Source organism: Larus michahellis, chromosome Z (assembly GCF_964199755.1).
Source record: "Larus michahellis chromosome Z, bLarMic1.1, whole genome shotgun sequence".
Classification (NCBI taxonomy): domain Eukaryota; kingdom Metazoa; phylum Chordata; class Aves; order Charadriiformes; family Laridae; genus Larus; species Larus michahellis.
In genome coordinates this window covers 6,718,212-6,736,526 of record NC_133930.1, presented here as the reverse complement: position 1 = coordinate 6,736,526, position 18,315 = coordinate 6,718,212, and the positions used below count along the sequence as shown (strand labels likewise).

At 42.1% G+C, this 18,315-nt stretch overlaps 1 protein-coding gene across 5 annotated transcripts in view; it reads left to right on the top strand.

The window, feature by feature from the left end:
• Positions 1 to 5,739: 5,739 nt before the first annotated feature.
• PIK3C3 (phosphatidylinositol 3-kinase catalytic subunit type 3) overlaps positions 5,740 to 18,315 on the top strand; it is a 74,523-nt gene continuing 61,947 nt past the window's right edge. For 3 of the 5 annotated variants that reach the window (XM_074569255.1, XM_074569253.1, XM_074569254.1), the window contains exons 1-6: positions 5,740 to 5,913; positions 7,549 to 7,737; positions 8,240 to 8,383; positions 10,649 to 10,778; positions 13,543 to 13,629; positions 16,925 to 17,020. In XM_074569255.1, coding sequence (XP_074425356.1) covers positions 5,846 to 5,913; positions 7,549 to 7,737; positions 8,240 to 8,383; positions 10,649 to 10,778; positions 13,543 to 13,629; positions 16,925 to 17,020 — 714 coding nt within the window. In that variant the 5' untranslated portion in view covers positions 5,740 to 5,845. Of the gene's footprint in view, positions 5,914 to 6,166; positions 6,295 to 7,548; positions 7,738 to 8,239; positions 8,384 to 10,648; positions 10,779 to 13,006; positions 13,111 to 13,542; positions 13,630 to 16,924; positions 17,021 to 18,315 lie in introns of those variants that run through there. The other 2 variants (XM_074569256.1, XM_074569257.1) reach the window with 2 other exon arrangements.

Genomic DNA, 18,315 nt, shown 5'->3' with positions numbered 1-18,315 from the left:
GTTACTGGCGGTCTGAGTTTTCAAATAGAGCTTTATGCATGCCTTTGTGTTATCTGGATGAGAATCCACAGGGCCACCCTCGTGAAAGCCTCAGCTCTCTACAGGGGTATATGCTGCTGGTCAAACACTCAGTTACACTTTGCACATTTACTCCCTGCTCCATATGGTCTAGACATGAAAGTTTTCTGAGCACATTGCAGGGACAGCTTTGTTCCAAGGCTAGAGTTATGAGACGGATCAGTTTTTGGACCAAAACGATACTACTAGGTTTGAATTTAACTCCAAACAAATGTGGTTTTTTTACACCTATCTAAGGTTCTGCATGGATACTTACTCACTATCTACAGTATATGAATCAATGACCTGTTAATGCACCTATAAATAAAGGTAAAACATACATTTGTGGTGTGTTCTTTTCTTAAACCACATTCTTACCCATTTTTAACAGAAATACGATAACCACTGTGTTAACCACCTCTCCACTGTGGTTCTGAAAACCTGCCCATCCTTGTGGTATTTGAACACAAGGAACTCTCTCTGCTGTACATGCAGCATGTAAAGTCTTTCTCAGGATATTACTAGAGGGAATAAGGTGTTTGCCAATTCAGTTTTGTTCCAGTTCGTTAGTGACCAAAAAGTCACTACCATCTGACAGATGTACTACGGGTTACGTATAGTTTTTAGTTGTGTCAGTCTGGATTCTAGTGGACAGATGTCCACACTCAGAAAAGATGAAATAAAGCAAATCTGACAAGACAGCTACTTTCAGCAACTTTGCTGAAAGTCTTTACCAAGAATGTGGGACCTGGCTGAACACCTGAACTGATCAGTCCTCTTGGTTATCATTGTAGTCCCACTAACAGGAAATAGATGGTGCATGAGGAAGCAAGGCCATCCTTGGCAAGGTGGTATATATTTCTTATTAGGACTGAGGGGTTACGTATGTCTCTGTGGCTATCAATCGAATATGGACTGTGAGTGATACTTTTGCTTCAAAGCAAGAAAAATAGCTCTGTCCCCTCCAAAGAGAATCGTGTCAGCAGCAGAGCGCTCTACTGCTCCCACTGTTTCCTCGATGCTTCACCTCATCAGGCTTCTGGGACCTGACAAATGATCAAACTGAAAAACAAAAAAAAGGATGGGTGAGATATTAATGCATGAGCAAAGCAATGAAGACTGTCAACCTCATGCTTCTATAGGTTTTCCAATGACAAGAATGGCATAGTATCAGTAAATAACTAAATCTAGGTGTAGCTAGCCAGTTACTTATAGTCTTCATGAGAAAAGACAGATTTCTCTGCGTGTCTTTCTTAAAAAATTTGTAAACAAAAAATTCAACAAAATGTGTTGAATTAAATTGGTGTTTCAAGATCAAATGCTCAGGTAAATGTTAGGACACGACTGGAACATGTGTTTGGGCTGCGCTGTGGAAGAAAGCCAGGGCCTGTCCCACTGCCCCAGCCAGAGAGCAGGGCAGACTGGGGTACGGCCAGGGCAGCTCCAGCCCTGGCCATCAGGCACCTCCATGGGGATGGGATATTAGCCCAAGAGTGGGAGCTGGCTCAGTGGAGCCCATGGCTGGGCCAGGCAGGGCTGCGGTGGAGCAAGAGACTGATATCTATGGCATTGCTGGGACACAGAACTCCCTGAAACGGGGTCCTGGGCCATAAGCAGGGGTGACTGGTGACCATTAAGGCTTATTAGTCCCTCAGGTCCCTCTCAGTTTCACACCAAGGCTAGAAGGGACAGATGCTCTTTTTCTGTTGGCATGATGAAGGCCAGAGTTTGCTTCTCAACACACTTGGAGCATCAGCAGTCTTGACACTCTGGTTTGCTTTCAGAACTTGTTCCTGCGATCACATATATGCAGTTGCCCATACAGTGTGTGCGCTAGTTCATTCCCGGACTCCCTTCTGGAATATACTTATTAGTCTCCTTAAAGAAGGATCCCAAGTAGACTTGCCAGGAGAGTTTGCTTATGGGTGTGCTGCAGATCGGCACCAGAACAGATGTGCCTTGTTTGACACCCAGCACTTGGAATAATCCCGCCCTATGTCAGCAGGACACAGACACTCAACCACCACAACATGCCTTCATGCCATGCCCTGCATGTCACACTGTAAAAACCTTCCTGCAGGCTGCAAAACAACCCTGACATTATATCCGGCACTTTGAGTTGGAAAACACACAGAGAAATAATCATGTCTTTTTGACACAAGAGCGGTTACTGAAGCTTAGAGAAGAGATGGACCAAATACAATTGCAGCTGGGATACAGATGGACCAGTCTGCAGGGGCCAAGTCAGGATAGCGTAGATGATGGGGCCAAGTCAGATGATAGCGTCAGGATAGCACACACAATACTCGGTTTAGGAGAAACAGCCTACAGTGGCTGTTTTTAGCAGTATAGACATTTCCGTGTGTGCCGAGTGCCCTGAGGGATCCAGGGAAATGGCAGTAGAGAGTAAACAGGATAATGCCCTTATCTAGCTCTGTGTCTGCTCCGTACGGAATAGCCCTGCTCAGCTCTAGTGTGCCACCTCGGCTGTGGCAGTGTGGCATCTCGTACAGACACTGTACCCGCCTAGACATCCGTCAGCTCTGGCAAGATCGGTGTCAGCAGTGTAGGCAGTGATTCCCAGGCAGACATGGTATGTTCACTACGGCATTTTCAAAGCACTTTCGGATCCTTCAAAATGAAAAAATACTCTCTTTCTCAGCCTCTATGGCAGTATTTGAAAACTTAGAAAAGCAAGGGTATTAATACGAGAAAGTAGTATAAGGTGACATTTTTGATTGAAATTGCATCTTTCTACAATTTTATTGTCAAAAATGTCTTTCCTAAACATTTTTCTCCTCTTTTGCCTCCCACAGACCTAATCTAGTTATCTAGTTAGACGCACTGGAATCTGAGAAAGTTGGGAAATATACCACTTCAAAACCTTTTTTTAATGACAACTTCAGAGGTCTTCTGTAATTTTTTTTCCCTTAGCTTTTTTTTTTTTCTGATAAATAAACAAAACTTGAATAATGACGTAGAAATGTCTCTGCAATGGTGAAATCAATGGTGAGATTATTTAACTGATACTACCAATTCCATTAATTGAAAAAGGATCCAATTTTCCCTGAGCAAAATAATACCAAACCAGGTACACACATGAATATACTTGCCGTTTGTCTACACACAGAGATATACTTTGCTTAGCTTTAAAATTTTGAGTTTTATTTGTCTGATAAATTTTTAGTTTTATGTTTTACTATTTCTCCACAGGCAAGAGGATCAATACGTTTGTTTATCTTTGTTATGGAAAGCGGAGATTTTTATGTAAAAACTGGGCTGGAACCAAACTAACAAACAAACAGAAGCCATCAAAAATTACAAGGCAGGCAATAAATGAATGGCAGCTGCCAGAGCTGTAGAAACTGTAAACGTGATCAAAAAGTGACAAATTAAGATAGAGAAAGCTGGATAAACGATCCATTGTTGTTATTTTAACATCATCTGTGCAAAGAAATGTGTTAATTTAATTATGTTTAAATTACGTTTTGCACGCACGACACATGATGGCTTGGCAGTGCTGGAAAGCAAGGCTTCGTTTTAGTGATACAAGGTTTTGTGTCATGGCCTCCTCTAATTTGCTAGTTATTTTGGAGAAAAAGGAAAAAAAAAGACCTCCTGGTTACAGCACCTGAAGGGGAAAAAAAAATAGCGTTGAGATGAAATAGTCCTTCTTTCCTTAATGAAGGGCTCTTCCACTGCCTCAGCCTCTTCCCCTGTTGCTGACTTGCAAGAGGAAAGGACTAGATGACATGTCCTTCCACATCCAACCGTTAATGGTTCTTGCTGTGAAATTGAGAACGTGGTGGTTCCAAGTGACAATTATCGTTCTTTTAATATGAACAGCACTTGCTGGGAGAGAGCACCTCTGTCTTGATGCTTCCTCAGGACCAGCGCTGCCATCCGTACAGTGAGCTACACCAAAACTGCACTTTTTATACTTTACATTCAGCAGCGCTGAGAAGATCAGTAGCTGTGGTGGATCACAGAACACAAACCTCCTCTTTAGTCGGCCCTGGCTGCTTTGCCTGCATAGAGTAAGCATAGGATAGTAATGATATGTATATCTTTGTTACTTAAAAGTGCCTGTAATCCTTATTAACCCTCAAAACAGTAGGGATTGTTTAAAATCATATGATTATTACAATATGTAAGTCGTGGGTGGTTTTTGGTTGCCAGTGTCAGATGCAGAGACATTCCGCGCAGATTTTACAATTTTGTTTTCTGTGAGGTGACGATCGCTGACCACCTACTGCTGCTGACAGCTGAGGCTTCAGGAAAAACAATACTCTCAAAGTAAGCGTGGTGAGACTCATGATAAAAGCACTGCGACAAATTCAGTGATTGACCTATAATGTCCACGTCCTGCACAGCGTTTGCTGCACGGTGGCAGAAGACAACTGCCGTTTCTACTCGTCCTTCTTCAGAGCCATCAGTACCATAAAGCAAGAAGCATTAATTTTAAAATTACCCAGTGTGTGACTGTCCCTGGAAAAACATACGGTGTATAGTCTGCAAGCCTCATAGAAGCAGCATCCACCTTTCAGGGCACAGAAAGGTTTTGGAGATGAGGGATTTGGCTGCAGTATGAAGAATTGCAGCCTGAGGAGACAGAATCATAGAACCGTCCAGGTTGGAAGGGACCTTTACGATCATCAAGTCCAACCATTAACATAGCACTGCCAAGTCCACCACTAAACTGTATCTCTCAGCACCACGTCTACCTGTCTTTTAAATGCCTCCAGGGATGGTGACTCAACCACTTCCCCTGGCAGCCTGTTCCAATGCTTGATAACCCTTTCTGTGAAGAAATTTCATAGAATTGCCTTGGTTGGAAGGGACCTTTCGGATCATCTAGTCCAACCATCAACCTAACTCTCACAAAAAAAACATCACACCTCCAAGCACGATGTCTACCTGTCTTTTTAATACCTCCAGGGATGGAGACATTTAAAGCACTTCCCTGGGCACCCTCTTTCAATGCTTAATAACCCTTTCAGCGTAAAAAATTTTGCCTAATATCCAGTCTAAACCTCTCCTGGTACGACTTGAGGCTGTTTCCTCTTGTCTTATCACCTGTTAGAGATTAGGAGAAGAGACTGACCCCCCGTGGCTAACCCCTCCTTTCAGGGAGCTGTAGAGAGCGAGAAGGTCTCCCCTCAGCCTCCTCTTCTCCAGGCTGACCACCCCCAGCTCCCTCAGCCGCTCCTCACCAGACTTGTGCTCCAGACCCCTCACCAGCTCCGTTGCCCTTCTCTGGACACGCTCCAGCACCTCAATGTCTTTTTTGTGGTGAGGGGCCCAAAACTGGACACAGCACTCGAGGTGGGGCCTCAACAGTGCCAAGTACAGGGGGGCGACAGTGTGACATCAGCCCTTCAGACACATCACCCTGGACTCGGCAAACCCTCCCTGCCCCTAGCTGGGACCGGCAGCCATCTCGCACCCAGCTGGGGCACCGGCCATCTTGCCATACCTCTCCTGGAAGCGGCCATCTTGAGTGCCGTGGCAGCTGGCGGCAGCCATGGTGGGGAGGGAGAGTCGTGGGCGCAACCATCTTGGGCCCGCCCACCTCAGCTGATTTAGGCTGGCGGACATTTTGGTAAAGGGCCGCCACAGTGGCCTCCTCCGGCTCCTTCCCTCCCTTAAGCGAGATGGCGGCGGGGGCGCATGCTCAGTGCGCGGCGGGGCGCAGGCGGCGGGGCCGGACGCTTATGCCCGCGCGCAGTTGTTGGGGAGGGGTTCAGGCGCTGCTGCGGCGGCGGGCGGGGCGCCGTCAGCAGCAACTATGGGCGAGACCGAGAAGCTTTATTATGTTTACAGCTGTGACCTGGACATTAATGTGCAGCTGAAGATGTGAGTTGGGGGGTGGGAGGGGGGTTGGGGCTTGCGGCGTCCCCCTGCTCCGCCGGTGTGCGGGAAGCGGCCCGGTCCCCAGAGGCTCGGGGGAGGCTGGGCCGCCCGCCCGCTCCCCGGAGCTGCGCTGGGTCCCGAGGCCTGGCTTCCTCGCGGGAGCCCGGTTCTGCCTTCACCGGCTCCGGGAGCTCCTGGGTGCCGCCGCCGCCGCTCGCTTCCCCCGGGGCCGCGTCCCTGTCAGCGCGGAGCGGGACGGGCCCGGGGCCGCGGCGGCGGCAGGGCCGGGGTTCCCAGCTTTGCTTTAAACGCTTCCCAGATGTTCGTGGCCTTAGGTCCTGTAAGAGGTAAAGATGGGCTGTCAGCTCAGCGCTAACGTCTCTGGTAAGCTGTCACCTGCTGGTGTCACTCCTCGGTGTTACGCGAGGGAGATAAACTGGCGACAACGCACTTTCCTACTTGTTTGCGTGCTCCTTAGAAAGCAAGTTGCTCTTCGTCGGGTCCTTTGTTGTAGGTGCTGCAACACGTAGGTATGTTCCTAACCAGGTGTATGCAAGCACTCTTGCTGAAGCTGATGTTATCACACGCTGATGTATTTGCTGGTTCATTTTTTTAAATTTTTTTTTGATTTTTCTGCATCGCAGCAGTGGGATGTTTACATTTGTGTAGGAGGGATGTGGCTGGTTTTAAAATGTAGTATGTCTAATGTTGCTACTTCATATTGCACTTTGTTTGGAAAACTAACTTGGGAAAGCATATTCGGAGGTTGTTTAACTTCTTAGTGGAAGATGATAATCTGAAGTTAGGTGTATGTGTCCTCTTCGCTAATTCATTCTGCCTAACGAAAGCAAAACTAAGATTTTTTTGTGTGTATGTGTATCAGTGTACATTGGCGTGGAATGTGCTGTGCTACTTTCTTGCAAGAAACTTGTTCATCTACTCTGTAGTTTTTTTGTGTGGTACAAATAGATTTTTGTTTGATGGGAGATTGATCTTGCATGCTTCCCCATTGCCACCACAGTTCCTTTTTTGTTTTCACATGTGCATCCGTAGTCAGATATTTAATATGCATGATTGTTTTCATCGTGGCATAGCTGAGGCCCGAGAAATTCCATCAATTTACTCTAACACTAGCATTCTGCAAATTGTTGCAGGGCTTTAATCAAGTTTGATTTGAATAGGCTGCATAGTTGAGCTTTGATTTGTTGTTGATTTGAGCGATGAGTGGCATCCAAATCCAGCCATTTGTTTTAGTTTTTTAATAATAGTAGCATATATCATCTCATTCTTGTCCTGCTTAGCGTACCTCATTTGATGCTGTCTGACAATCTACAGCTTGTACTTGGAGAAGTTATCTCCATTGAAAAGACAAGCAAGTAATTCTTCCTTTCCCTGCTCTTCCCCCCTATATCAGTATAGCAATAAATTCTGTGTTTGCTCATCATTTCACATCCTGAGTTCCTGTACAGTATTTGGATTTCACGCAAAGTGAGGATAGCCTCAGTACTGGGTAATCTGAATATAAGCTATGGAAGTAGAATAGGACTTTTACTGCGGATAAAGTATATTTTGGTTTAATTATTTTTTCTCTCCCTCCCCCCCCCCCCTTTTTTTTTTTTCTTTCCCCTCCACACATAGAGGAAGTCTGGAAGGGAAAAGAGAACAGAAGAGTTACAAAGCTCTCTTAGAAGATCCAATGCTGAAGTTCTCAGGACTGTATCAAGAAACTTGCTCTGACTTGTACGTAACTTGTCAGGTGTTTGCAGAAGGGAAGCCTCTTGCTCTTCCGGTTAGAACTTCCTACAAAGCTTTTAGCACTAGGTGGAAGTAAGTGACTGCCTTTTATTTCATATTCCTGTTGGTTACTGGGGTATCAAGTTATATAAATAAATTGGTATGGGGTTTTTTTGTGTGTGTGTAAGAAAGATTTGTTTTCTGTTGTCTTCAAATAACTTAAGTTTCTTCAAGTCTGTATATGGTTATTAAGTGTTACCCTGACAGCACAAAACCAACCTTTTCGTGTAATGGGTAAGTGATAAAAAATGTTATTTTTGTGTTTGGGTATGGCTTACTGCTTAAATAACTTCTGGGGCCTGGACTAGCACATTTTCTTCCTGATGACTGGACAGAGATGAAGCCAGAGTGTTTTTCCTTTGGTCGCTAGCCTTCTAATCATGCTCAAGGCAAGTATTTGAATAGTTAAAGCCCACAGGAAAATAGTCCATCTGCCCTTAGAAATTCATATTCTAAGGAGAGTCTGAGTTCTATAAACTAATAGAGTAACTTGAATTATAAAGCTTTATGATTAATTAAAAGTGTCTCTCTGCAGCTGGAATGAGTGGCTGAAACTGCCTGTGAAGTATCCAGACTTGCCTCGCAATGCACAGGTGGCTCTGACCATCTGGGATGTATATGGACCTGGTAAAGCAGTTCCTGTGGGAGGAACAACGGTCTCGCTCTTTGGAAAATATGGGTATACTTCTTTTTCTTCTGTGGTTCAGATATGAAGCTCACTTGTGAATAGTAAGGTAGCAGTGGTTGTGACAGATTTTTTTTTTTTAATTCTTTTAAACCAGGTGAACAGTTCCATGCTTGAAGATTCATAGATGATTTATGCTGTTTCTTTCTGAGTGTAACGTCATACATGCTACTGTGTTGTAAAAAAAAAAGTCTTCTCTTGTATAGCACCAAAGTTTAGGCATTTTTTTTTTTTTTTTTTTTTTAGCTCTGTAAGCTTGGATTTTAAGGTAGCAAACCCTGAAATCACTTCCTATTTATACTTTTGTAATGCATGGATGCCAGTACTGATTACTCAGCGCTATTTAGTTGGCTTGCAGTTGGGCTGTTAGTGCAGTATTTTTTATAACAAATAAAGTATAACTCAGTAAATGAGAATTTTTCAGAATTAGTAATCTGTGATCCAATAGTGGGTGGGTTTAGTAAATTTGTGGATGGTAACACTAAGCTGGGAAGGATTACAAGTGTGCTAGAAGGTGAAAATACATCAAAAGGGTCTTGACTAAGTGAAAAGCGAACTGTAAAAAAAAATAGGATGCAGTTTAATGAAAAGCACGGGGCACTGGTACTTTTTGCAGTTTACTGTAGTCAGGTACAGAATGAGGAGCAGCTGCCCAGGAAAACAGATGAAAAGATTTGTGTTTCATAGTGAACCTTTGAGTTTTGCATGATTGAGCATCATGATGCGCTTGTGAAATGTGCCAACAGCATTGAATATATAAACAGTTTACAAGTACACCCATCAGGGAGAACATGGTATCCTCCATCTCCATACTCCACTGCTCAACAGGGATATGTTCAGTTCTACATAACTGACTTTGGGTAAGTTGCTGACTACTGAGAGTCTAAGGGAGTCCGTGTCATTGAATGCCTAGCATGAGGTGTGGTGTTGGAGGAGTAAAGACAAGTGAGTCTGAAGAAAAGACTAAAGGAACGCTTTTCTAGTATGTAGGTGGCATTGGAAAATGAGGAGAAATAGCCTTTTTTTGTCTTGTCTGTGGATGAGAAGTAATAAGGCTAACTGAAGTGCAGGAAAAGTTTAGTTTAGCGTTAGGAAAGCTCTTCTAGTGATGCTTCAGTGCAGAAAATTACTGTAGAGAGAGGTTGTGTCTCTGTCGTGGAAGATATTGCTTTGACATTGACATTGTTTTAGGGCAGAAAATTGAACTGGATCAGTTGCACTGTGCCCCAAAGACTGCTGGTAGTTTTAAAAGCATTAGAGCATAGTTTCTGGAAAAAAGATATAATTTATAAATGAAATCTAATTTTGTTTCCGGCATGTGGGGCCTGGGGGAAGTAAATGGACAGAAAGCAACAAATAATTTTGAAATTTTTTGTAGTTTACATTTACTTGTAAATGGAAACCCTTGTAGTAGTACTCCACAAAGTGACGTGTAAATTCAAGGTCAGATGGTCCTTCTAGTTGGTATTCCTCATTTTTAATGGTTGACTTCAAGTGTTCCTTCCAGTTGTATTTACCTGAAGTTGTTAAGAGTTAAATGATCAACTCTTACTGACAAAAGTGATGCACTTGATTTCTTGGAGCATCTGTTATAGGTAGATCAGTACAAATGTGCAAGGGAAGCAGGGTTTTCAAGAGAAAAGGTGTGGTCAGTTACTCTGCAAAGTTCAGTTCATTGCAGTTTCAATTACCAATTCAATTTCAAGCACAGATGGAGAAAATGGTGTGTTGAGGGTTGTGGGTGGCGTGTTTTTTGTGTGTGTTGTTTTTTTTTCTTTTTATTTGGCAGCTCAGAAGGCTGCTTTATATCAGTTCACCTTCAAATGAAACTTAGATAGTTTTTTAGTTGAATTCTCAGACTGGCAGAACAAAAGTCAGTATTATCATTTGCAAGTCAAGAGGAATACTTTCTGCTTCATTACAAATAATAAAACTATGAAGGTCAAGCTCTGTCCTCAGTTTGTGTTTGTACCACCCCACTAACTTTGGGAATTGCCCATTTTTCTCCCACTTGCCAAATAAGTTATCTCAGACTTACTCATTTTCTTCTAAACTCTGTGCCAATAAAAACGAAGGCCGTAGAGGGCATGAAGTGCAAGGTACTTCTGCAGTTCAGTTAAATTATGCATGGCAGTGCGTGTTTGTAGGTTTGGCACAGGAAGCTACTTCATTTTCTTGTAGCTGCTGCTGTACTTTGGTTCCTGACAGCTGTATTATTTTGAATTTACTGAAGCAATTCTGCATTTTTTTTCCCTGCAGTATGTTTCGTCAAGGAATGCATGATTTGAAAGTCTGGCCCAATGTAGAAGCTGACGGCTCGGAGCCCACCAAAACTCCTGGGAGAACCAGCAGCACAGTCTCTGAAGATCAAATGAGCCGCTTGGCAAAGGTAACGGAATAGCAAGAACCTTTAAGATGTATGTGAAAAGCTTGCACTTCCACTGAAGTGAAACAAAGACAGGCTTTAATGATGACCGGTTTCCGATCTTGTTTTCTCATGTGAAAGCTATCTTCTTTTGATTGTTTAGGTATTTCACTGGATTTATACAAATGAGTAAACTAAATCACGCTCATTTGCTTCTGAAGTATTTCTTAAAAGGGGACATATAAGTACCTTTTAATATACATAGTATTCTATTGTAAAAAACTTATCCTAATTCTCTGTAAAGAATGAAAATTCGGTTGTGCCTTGAACATGCTTGAAGCCAAAATTCGATCAGGTTCAGTAAGAGCAGCTCCTAACAGTAACTGGTGAGGACAGTCTAGTTTCATTCAGTAGCCGTCCTTTAGATTTAAGACTGTCTGGTGTAGTGTTCAGGTGTGTATGACGTATCTCTGTTAGAAAGGATTTTAGTAGAACTGGAAAAATTAACAAGTTTCATTCATTTAAGCTCACAGATATGTGTGTATATTAGCATTTTCTTCTCCCAGCTTGATGGCAGAGTGTATTTTTGCCATCAAAACTACTTCTGTAACTGATAAGTAAATGCTAGCTTCTCATTCTTCAGCTAACCTTACCCCAGTCTTGCCAAATGGCTCAATCCGCTTGCTCAGTGTACTTTCTTCTTGATCTTGGTCTCCAAGTTTTCATCCTCGCCTTTGCACAGCTCCAAGTGCAAGATAGGTCCAGTGCTATAAATATGTCCATTTTCTCATCTAGAGATTTATCGCAGCAATAAACTAACTTTCATTTAGGGTCTATCTTTTATTAGTCTAGTTCACCTTGACTTTATAATAGAAAACTCATTAAAACTTTCTGCCAGTGGTGGTGCCCCATTTCTTGATCATAGTCGAATAAATCCACGCTAGCCTAAGGAAGCTCTGTAGACACTAAATATCAAGGCTTGTTTAATTCATCAAACGGTTATGTGATATAGGCAGTGGGTCTCTGAGAAAGGGTTTTGGAGTGTAGGCATTCTCTTTCATGTTAGTTCTGTTATGCAAATGTGACCATACCCTACCAGCATCCAGTGGCTTTTTTCTCTTCCCTTCACTCCCTCTGCTTCGTAGCTCAAGAAATATAAATAAAGTAGCACGTTTCAGTCTCAAAATACCTGGGTCTGTTCTTTTGACATATGGGAGATGAGGGCTCAAAGCCTCTGAGGAAGAGAAGGGAATTCTCCTTTCACATCCCAATTGAAAGTTCTAGTTAATGGCTAATAAAAATCTGGTAACATCACTGTCACCATCTACTCTTCTGAAAGCTGTTTTGGGAGATAGTAGTTTCTGAAAGATGAGTATGTTTTCACTGATACTCTGTTGTGTTCATTTATAAAAACATTTTAACATCAGATGCTAGCAAAGTGAATAGGATTTTTGGGTAGTGTGCCTATGAGAGCTTTCATTTGCACAGCTGTTTACTTGCACAGCTGTTTACACAGCAGATGAGGTTCTTGTGATTTATCATTCCTGAATAGCCATTGTTTGAGTACAAACAGCTTCAGTTTTTCTATGACTTACTCATCAGTTGCTGAATGCCTCCTGATGCTATTGTATGTGAGGGTATGTTTAAATATAGGTAAGAGGAGTAGGACTAATTAAATACAACAGGAGTTTGTGTGGACTTTGCTATGCTTCCTTTCGTTTTTTCTGTTTGCGTATTGGATAGGCAGTACCGATTGATGTCTGATACCAGAGGCCAAATTAGAATCCTCCAGGTAGTAAGTAACTTCTGAGAAGAGCTTGCCAAAGGACCTCTTCTCTATCTAAAAGATAACTTTTTATTTTCTTGACATGCTTCTGAGTTTGTGTGTGTATGTGTGTGGTGTTTATTATTATAGGGAATTTGTATAAAAGCAATGACTGGCTGCTGGAGGAGTTGCATCCTTTTACCTTAAATAATTGATAGTATGGCAAGCCTCTTATTTCCTGTTGAGATGCTACATGGTTATGCTTTTACAAAACACATAAATGTTGCTTGTAAAATTGCTACTGATGAAAAAGTCATAGCTTTGCATCCCGGGGTCTTCTGCTGAATTTTTCATAAACTGTTGTGTGTCAGTGCGTCTGAAACCACAGGTATTGTGGCTCATATGTTACTTATCTTCTCTTCCACTCTTCTACTGTTAGGTAATCCTTTAAACAACTCTACTTCCTTGCTATTTTTACAGCAATATGTAGATGTAGGAGTGAAACCCGAACTACTTTTTAGATGACAAAAAAGAAAGGGAGACAAGCTCTCTGTGACTTGCCATAAGCCTTCAGCTGATCTTTTGCGATGTGTAAGTCCCAATCTGAAAACCTGTTCAGGTGAGATTAACAAGGGCAGAATTATACAATTTGGATAGTTTTTGAAGTATCTTCTGTTTTTTTTGGCTTGGTAAGTTTTACTATATGTCACTTAGTAAAACAAAAACTGAAGTATCTTTATGTGGCTGCTTAAAAAAATATGTTCCTGTTTTTAATGTGTTAAAAATGCAAAGCTGGTGTGCTTATAACATGGTTTTGGTCTTTGCTATGATTTGTGTTTTAGATAGTAGAATTATGTCGTAGCTTAGCTGTTTACAAGAATCTACTGTGTATACTGTACAAGTGTTTTTTCCAGTTCCTTTTTTCCCCTGATTTCATGGTAGTGTCTCTTTTAAATTATAACTTTGATATTATTTTTTCTTGCTCTGAGGAATTTAATGTTATCATTGTGTTTTTTCATGCAGCTCACCAAGTCTCATCGGCAAGGTCACATGGTGAAAGTGGACTGGCTGGATAGACTGACCTTTAGAGAAATAGAAATGATCAATGAGGTAGGTCATTGTACCTAAGATTTGTAAATTCTTTTTTTGGATCTTGCTAATATGGAACCTATGCTTGCTTAGGAGACTAACTCTGAGCACTTTTTTCCTATTTTTCTTCAACCGCCAGTGTATATGATAAAAGGAAGAATAGTTTTTTAAACTTCCAAAGTTGATTTTACTTTGGCAGTAATGAGAATCATGGAATGATTTGGTTTGGACCTTTAATGGTCACCTAGTTCAATGCCCCCTGCAGTGAGCCAGGACATCTTCAACTAGTTCAGGTTGCTCAGAGCCCCGTCCAACTTGACCTTGAACGTTTTCAGGGATGGGGCATCCACAACTTCCCTGGGCAACCTGGGCCAGTGTTTCACCACCCTCATCATAAAAAATTTCTTCCTTATATCTAGTCTGAATCTACCCTCTTCTGGTTTAAAACAATTACGTCTTGTCCTGTCACAGGCTTTATTAAAAATCTGTCCCCTTCTTTCTTATCAGTCCCTTTTAAGTACTGAAAGGCTACAGTAAGGTCTCTCTGGAGCCTTCTCTTCTTCAGGCTGAACAACCCCAACTGTCCCAGCTTCTCCTCATAGGAGAGGTCCTCATTCTTCTAGCCCTTCTCTGGACCTGCTCCAACAGGTTTGTGTCTTTCCTGTGCTGAGGGCCCCAGAGCCGGACGCATCACTGCAGGTGGGGTCTCGTGAGCGCAGAGGGGCAGAATACCCTCCTTCTGCCATGCTGCTTTTGATGCAGCCCAGGATGCGGTTGACTTTCTGGGCTGCGAGCACATATTGCCAGCACGTGTCCAGCTTCTCATCCACCAGAATAGATAGCTGTCTTACCAGTTTTCAGCTTCAAGTGAAATTGATCATGGAAGACAAAATTTATTAATAATTTGGAATAGCTTAGAACAAATACTGTTAGGTATGACTAACTTAACTTTAGGTATTGGATTGCGATGGGAAGCTTTTTGGACTGTTACTTGGTTTTAGACCTGTTCATCTTTATTAGTTTTGATTTTGAGTGCTGAGGAAAAATACTTGTAAGATTTGAATGAATATTTAAAACGCAGTGGCCTTTTATGAGAAGATCACAACATCAGTAGACAAGGGGAGGGCAACTGATGTCACTTACCTGGACCTGAGCAAAGCCTTTGACACTGTCCGGCATGACATCATGGTCTCCAAGCTGATAAAATATGGGTTCGATCGATGGACAATTCAATGGATAAAGAACTGGCTTGATGGCTGCACCCGAAGAGTGACTGTCAATGGGTCCATGTCCAAGTGGAGGCCAGTGACAAGTGGTGTCCCTCAAGGATCAGTACTGGGACTGGTCTTGTTTAACATCTTCGTCAGTGACATGGACAGTGGCATAGAGTGCACCCTCAGCAAGTTTGCCGATGACACCAAGCTGTGTGGGGCGACTGACATGCTGGAGGGAAGAGATGCCATCCAGAGGGACCTTGACAGGCTGGAGAGGTGGGCCTATGCCAGCCTCAAGGAGTTCAACAAGACCAAGTGCAGGGTCCTCCATCTGGGTCAGGGCAAACCCAAGCACCGATACAGGCTGGGCAGTGACTGGCTTGAGAGCGGCCCTGAAGAAAAGGACTTGGGGGTGCTGGTGGACGAGAGGCTCAACATGAGCCACCAGTGTGCACTAGCAGCCCGGAAAGCCAGTCGTATCCTGGGCTGCATCTGGAGAAGCGTGGCCAGCAAGTTGAGGGTACTCCACTCTCGTGAGACCCCACCTGGAGTACTGCGTCCAATTCTGGAGCCCCTACTTCAAGAGAGATATGGACGTGCTGGAACGCGTCCAGAGAAGGGCCACAAGGACGATCAGAGGGCTGGAGCACCTCTCCTATGAGGACAGACTGAGAGAGTTGGGGTTGTTCAGTCTGGAGAAAAGAAGGCTCCGAGGAGACCTTCTAGTGGCCTACCAGTATCTTAAGGGGGCCCACAAGAAAGCTGGTGAGTTACTTTTTAGGATGTTGGGTAATGGTAGGACTAGAAGGAATGGATTAAAATTAGAGATGGGATGATTCAGACTGGACGTTAGGAAGAAGTTCTTCACCATGAGGGTGGTGAGTCACTGGAACAGGATGCCCAGAGAGGTGGTAGAAGCCCCATCGCTGGAAGTTTTTAAGGCCAGGCTGGATGGGGCTCTGAGCAACCTGATCTAGTGGGAGATGTCCCTACCCATGGTAGGGGGGTTGGAACTAGATGATCCTTAAGGTTCCTTCCAACCCTAACAATTCTATGGTTCTAAATAAATAAATCTGGTAGTTAAATATCTGAACAAAGTGTTAAAACTTATTAAGCAAGATCACCCCCAAACTGTTACCTGATTATACTCATCTTGCACAACAGAACTCTGTTGTTTTCTACTTTTTGCTTTGAGATTTTTATTTTCTTATTTATAGTTAGACCTGTGGGAATCAGATTCTTTTTTAACTTAGATATGTGTTTTTATAAACCCTGCTGATTTTTTTAATACTCAGCCTACCCTTTTTTTTTTCCCCCTCTTCCTTTTCTGTAAAAATACATAAAACTAAAAACTCCTGATTCCTAGAGCTGTACCTTAAATGTAGAACCACTTTTCCTCTGCTGGAAAGTCAGTCCACTATTAACGCATGAAACAAAATTGAGTTGCTTGTTATTGAGGTGGTGGCTTATTTTTGGCATTAGATACATGTTCCTGGTGGTGGTTATGTATGACTTCTTTCTTGTTTCCCACCTACACTTTAAAATTCTAAGAACTTTTCCTACGGAAGGCATTTCAAAAATGCGTACATGAGCAAATCTCCTGAAAGTCAATGATCTGCAAATCTAATTCTGTGGTCCAAGCTGAATTTGTCTCTTTCATGGTTCTAGCTGAAAGAGTGATTTTTTTTTTTTTTCATGTCCTCTAGTTTTTGACTCTGACATGCGTAACTGTGTTTAATGATGTGAAAAAAAAAGAAACCAACCCAAATGCACACAAAAGCCCTCCTCTGTCAGCTGGTTATTCTTCATTGGCTTTTTGCAGAACTTTAGTCCATGGTTGCAAGCCACTGATGAAAACAATGTGATTGTTACATGTGGGTGTTTATCATGAGTTGTGATTGTAAGGAAGCAAGAATGTCAGGAAGAAGGTGATACGGTCTCAAGTAGTGCTATGAAATGATTAACTGAATAATTGCTGCAAAAACTGATAATCTAATTTATCAGTTACAGCACAAAGGAAGTAGGGTAATTGCTGTACTGAGAACGTTGAAGATAGTTGCACTTCAATATATGATACACATCTGTGGTGCTTCTCTTCTCAGAGGGAGAAACGAAGTTCTAATTTTATGTACCTGATGATTGAATTCCGTTGTGTCAAGTGTGATGATAAAGAATACGGAATAGTTTACTACGAAAAGGTATGTGCCTTGCAGGCTTTATGTTCATCTTTAAAAAGCAACATATGCACCTGAAATGGATAGGTTTTTCTGCTGAGGTGAAATATTCTGCTGCAGGATAGACTCAGACAGCTGTCAGTGCCAACTGTTTATGTACGTACAAATCAAATAGTATAGATGCAGCAAGATTGCAGAAGTCAATCATTCGTGTAATACAGTTCAAGATTACAGAATTCAGAAAGTGTGAGTGATTAAAAACTCTCTGATTTATGGTTCCTTCAGTCATCCAGCAGTACTTTCACAGTGTCTGTATGTAAAAATTATGTCTTATATCAGGAAGAACTGTGCCTGTATTGATTGGTAACTTTATAAAAGATAAGTTATTAGAACTTTGCACAGGAGCTCTGCTGGTGAACATTTTCTCTAAAATGAGCAAATAGGAAAGTTTAGTCTTTCATGCTGAAAATACTTTGGAAGTCAGTTAAGTAAAAGTCTTCTGGATTGGAATGTCTTCATGTTTTCTTTCTGTTTACAAAGCAGCGCCCTTGGTTTTTATGAGTTCACATTTAATGGAACGAGGGATTAACAGTGAGTTTAGCAGACAACAGTGTGGCTTTGCAAGGTGTTACCAGTACTTTTATGGTCCTCTGCATTGTTGAAAGACCCACTGAAATAGAAAAAGGAGTATATCTATAATGTGGTTTCAAAAACAAATTGTCAGTAATTGCCTCTTAAAATTTTCAGCGTATGTAGGTTCATAAGAAGTCAGAAAGTTACTAAGGAATGCAGCTTTATGGGAAAGAGTAAGAAAGCAGAAAAAGAGGCTGGAGTCTTGTTGAGATCAGAGGTACTAGCTTTAAGCAGCATCTGTTCTGAGTATTTTAAAAAAATCTGTAATTCTGTAAGTTTTTCCATGTATGTGACAACATTACAACTTGATCTGGACAGAAGAGCTGTGATCTAACTTAAGATTCTAGAAGAAGGTAGTGAAAAATACAGTAATTAATTGCATAAAGCAGGATTCCACAGAAAATTCTGACAAGGCACAGATCAGAATCTGCCTCAACTGTATGTTCTGTTGTAAGTTAACGCTCGTGAATGTTTGAAAGAAGAACTGTTTAAATGCTGTTAATGTAACGCCTTAAATTAAGGTGTTATTGAATATCCGAAGCCATTAACAGGAGTCTTAGAACCTATTTTAACTGAGGTGCCACTATAGAAGAAGCTCTCAAGGTTGTTTTTCAAATTGCTATAGTCATAACAAAAATGAGTGGCTGTTAAAGTGATTTTCTAAGCCCTTGTAAGAGGTATGTCTC